This window comes from Terrapene carolina, unplaced genomic scaffold (genome assembly GCF_002925995.2).
Source record: "Terrapene carolina triunguis isolate 2854851 unplaced genomic scaffold, T_m_triunguis-2.0 Scaffold51834, whole genome shotgun sequence".
NCBI classification, from domain to species: Eukaryota; Metazoa; Chordata; order Testudines; family Emydidae; genus Terrapene; species Terrapene triunguis.
In genome coordinates, this window is record NW_020716185.1 from 1 (window position 1) to 3607 (window position 3607).

The 3607-nt window shown below is 40.1% G+C and overlaps 1 protein-coding gene across 1 annotated transcript; it reads left to right on the plus strand.

Moving 5' to 3' along the window:
* Window positions 1-2922: 2922 nt before the first annotated feature.
* LOC112124757 (olfactory receptor 14C36-like) lies at window positions 2923-3516 on the plus strand (the record flags this gene model as incomplete). Its single annotated transcript, XM_024223233.2, has 1 exon — window positions 2923-3516. A coding segment is annotated over exon 1 (594 nt), but the record flags the coding sequence as incomplete, so codon positions are not given.
* Between the last annotated feature and the right edge of the window lie 91 nt (window positions 3517-3607).

The window sequence follows — 3607 nt, forward strand, 5'->3', positions numbered from 1 at the left end:
ATTTTAAAGCAGGAAGGATCCATTACATTAAGTAGACACACCTCCCATATAACACAGGCCTACCTATATTGAGTACAGGTAACGGAGGGCCCAATCTAATTCACATTCAAATCAAAGAGAGTTTTACCATTGACCCCATCTGCGACAAAGCTGTCCCAGAGAAAGGGAATAGATCCCTTACATTCCGTGACCTGTGATCACAATGTTCCCTCCTGGCCTTGGAATGAATAGATAGATAGATAGATAAGTTAATGTCATTACTTTTGGGAGGAGACATTTTTGAACATTTGGCACTGGCAATGCTGTCTCTTTTTACAACAAGAAAAGGTTTAATTTGAATTTTTTTGGTACCAGCCCTAGTTATCGAATTGTTTTTATACTTGATTACAAGGCAGATTCCTCCTGTGTCCTTGTTCCTGAGCTCAGCAGGCCTCCAGGGAATAATAACCCTGGTACACATCAGAGAAATCACCTGGATAAATCTCCTTAGCAAGGCTCCAGTTGCTCATGGCTAAGAAGGTCCGACTTGGGTACCCACCATATCAGAAGGAGATCTTGTCTTAATATATTTCCATCGTACCTGGTGGTGACTCCAGAGCACTGGTAGGGTGGGAATTGCTTGCTTTGGTTGAGACACAAGTGAACTATAATCAACATTATTAACCAATTCGAAGCGGCTGCATTATGAGTCAGTCTCCCTTTCCCAGCCAAAACTGGTACCAGTAATCAGTAATTCTTTGGTCGCAGACTTAGGGGGGCAGGGAGATATAGGAATGCATGTATTTCAGTGTCATATTTTTATTATACAGTTTTATAGTATCTGAAAGAATACCTGGTGTTTCAACTCAGGATTCCGGCAGGTAAGCTTCTTATCATGTAACTGAACATGATTCTGATTTCTGCACCAGACAATGTAAAGTTTGAATTTATTTCTCCACTGACGTCCATATCTGTCTTTCTATCAATTTTCTTTTCGTGGGATAATTTACCATGATACATGTTGGTGTCCAGTGCTGTCTGATTCAAGAAGATGGTGTTGACTTATGTAAAAGTCAAAGCAGATTAGATAGATAGATAGATAGATAGATAATGATGGAAATGGATGAATTGCTGTTGTTTTATAGGTATATATTTATGAAGATGGGTGGATTGTTATATAGATAGCTGCTTATAGGGATGGGTAGATGGATGGAATGTGGGATGGATGGATGACAGAATAAGCTTTCCTCACCGTTAATCCCCTCCAACCTATAAAAACTCTGTTCCTCCCCACTTCTGCCTTCATTTATCATTATCTTTCTTTTTGATGCCTAGCACTGAGTGTACTGTTCCAGGTGCCCCGTGGAATCAGATAGAATCAGACTCTCAGCACCACCACCTTTTTCTTTTGTTTATCCCACCAAAAACACCATTGGCTGTTTTGGACACCATAAGTATCTCTATACTGGGGGGGGGGGAAATGTCCCACGGCAGCAAGCTTCAAAGATTCAGTCAACTGATTCGAGCTCACGGGGCTCAGGGGGCTGAAAATAGCAGTGCAGACATTCCCATTCAGGCTGGAGCCAGGCTCTGAGATCCTTTCACTTCACCGGGTTTTAAATCTGGTCCTCCAGCCCAACCGGGATTGTCTACACTGCTACTTTTAGCCCAGTCGCACGAGCCCAAATCAGTTGACCTAGGCACTGAGACTCGTCGCTAATGGGAGTTTTTTTTGCAATGTAGACATACCCCATATAACATTGTAAATACATGTCCATTGACTGTGCCAATATAGTCTGGATTGACTTATAAGTAGGCTTGGAAGAATTACAGTTTTATCAATAAAAGTCAGTAAATATTAAGTATCAGAGGGGTAGCCGTGTTAGTCTGGATCTGTAAAAAACAACAGAGAGTCCTGTGACACCTTTAAGACTAACAGATGTATTGGAGCATAAGCTTTCGTGGATGAATGCCCACTTCGTCGGATGCACATGCATCCAACGAAGTGGGCATTCATCCACGAAAGCTTATGCTCCAATACATCTGTTAGTCTTAAAGTTGCCACAGGACTCTCAGTAAATATTAATTTCACCATACACACAAAAACCAACAAAAAATATTTCCATTGAGAATAATCAAAATATGCAGCTAGGCAAAGTAAGAAAAATGCTACTTGAGAACTTAGTTGAGCTTTGATTTAAGGCTATTTACTTCGTATATTTTGACGTGATATTGACAATTTGTATTTTAACGGTTACAAACCTTTAATTTTTTCAATCTCAATGTCATGAAACAAGTATTGTCTGTCCCTCCCCCCACATTCTGTGATCCCCTCCCAATAATTTCCTGCAACTGTGAAAATTTAAATAGATAAAATGCAAGGAAAAAATGCTTAAAACATAAATTTTTGGAATTGTTAAAATATAAATTGGTAATACTAATGTTTAAAAAATAACTTTGATATAATCTGGTGAAGGTATAAAAATAAAAATTGAATTCTGCCATGTCTAAAGATAAGGATTCTACTTCCCATAATTGAGGGCGTAATTTGAAAACAGCCCTACTAATTCTCCGCTGATGTAAGCTGACAAAGTTTCATAGAAGGTAAAAATTTACAGTAGCAGAGAATTTGACCCAATGGGTTTCTCTAGCTGTAACTGAGGCTGAATCATTTTGAAGAGCAAATAAGTTTGGGAAAATTTCAATCAACTCTAGGACATAGCATGAACATTAAATATGCAAAATGTATTTAAATAAATTGAGAATAATATGTCACTAATACTTTCTCCTTGTAGCTGAATGACCTTAGAAAAGCACTATTCTACGCACTAGTTCTAGAATCCAGAATCTTTTCTGAAGAAGAATAAGCACATATGTTGTTCTCTTTTCTTCTTTTCTACCCTCACCTGGTTTTATCTTGCATTTCTCTCCACACAGCAGGAAATGTCCAACCAAAGCACTGTGACCGAGTTCCTTCTCCTGAGATTCTCTGATGTTCGGGAGCTGCAGATTTTGCACTTTGTGGTGTTCCTGGTGATTTATCTGGCAGCACTGATGGGCAATCTTCTCATCATCACAGCCGTAGCCAGTGACCACCATCTTCACAGCCCCATGTATTTCTTCCTGGGCAACTTGTCCTTCCTCGATGTTTGCTACATCTCTGTCACTGTCCCCAAGTCCATGGTGAACTCCCTAACCAACACCAGACTGATCTCTTTCTCTGGGTGTGTTTCCCAAGTCTATTTTGGTATCTTCTTTGCCTTTTCAGAGTTGGTCCTTCTCGCAGCGATGGCATATGACCGCTATGTTGCAATCTGCCATCCTTTGCGTTACAGGGTCATCATGACCAGAGGGGCATGTGCACAGATGGCAGCTGGTTCCTGGATCAGCAGCTGTATCTATTCATTGCTCCACACTGGTAATACCTTCCTATTACCTTTCTGTGGGTCCAATGTTGTTGATCAGTTCTTCTGCGATATCCCAGAGCTACTGAAAATCTCTTGTGCTGATACAAGTGCTAATGAAATAGTGGATATTGTATGTAGTGCTGTTGTGGGGTTATTTTTCTTAATTTCCATATTGGTGTCCTATATTCACATCCTTTCTGCTGTGCTGAGAATCCCCTCTG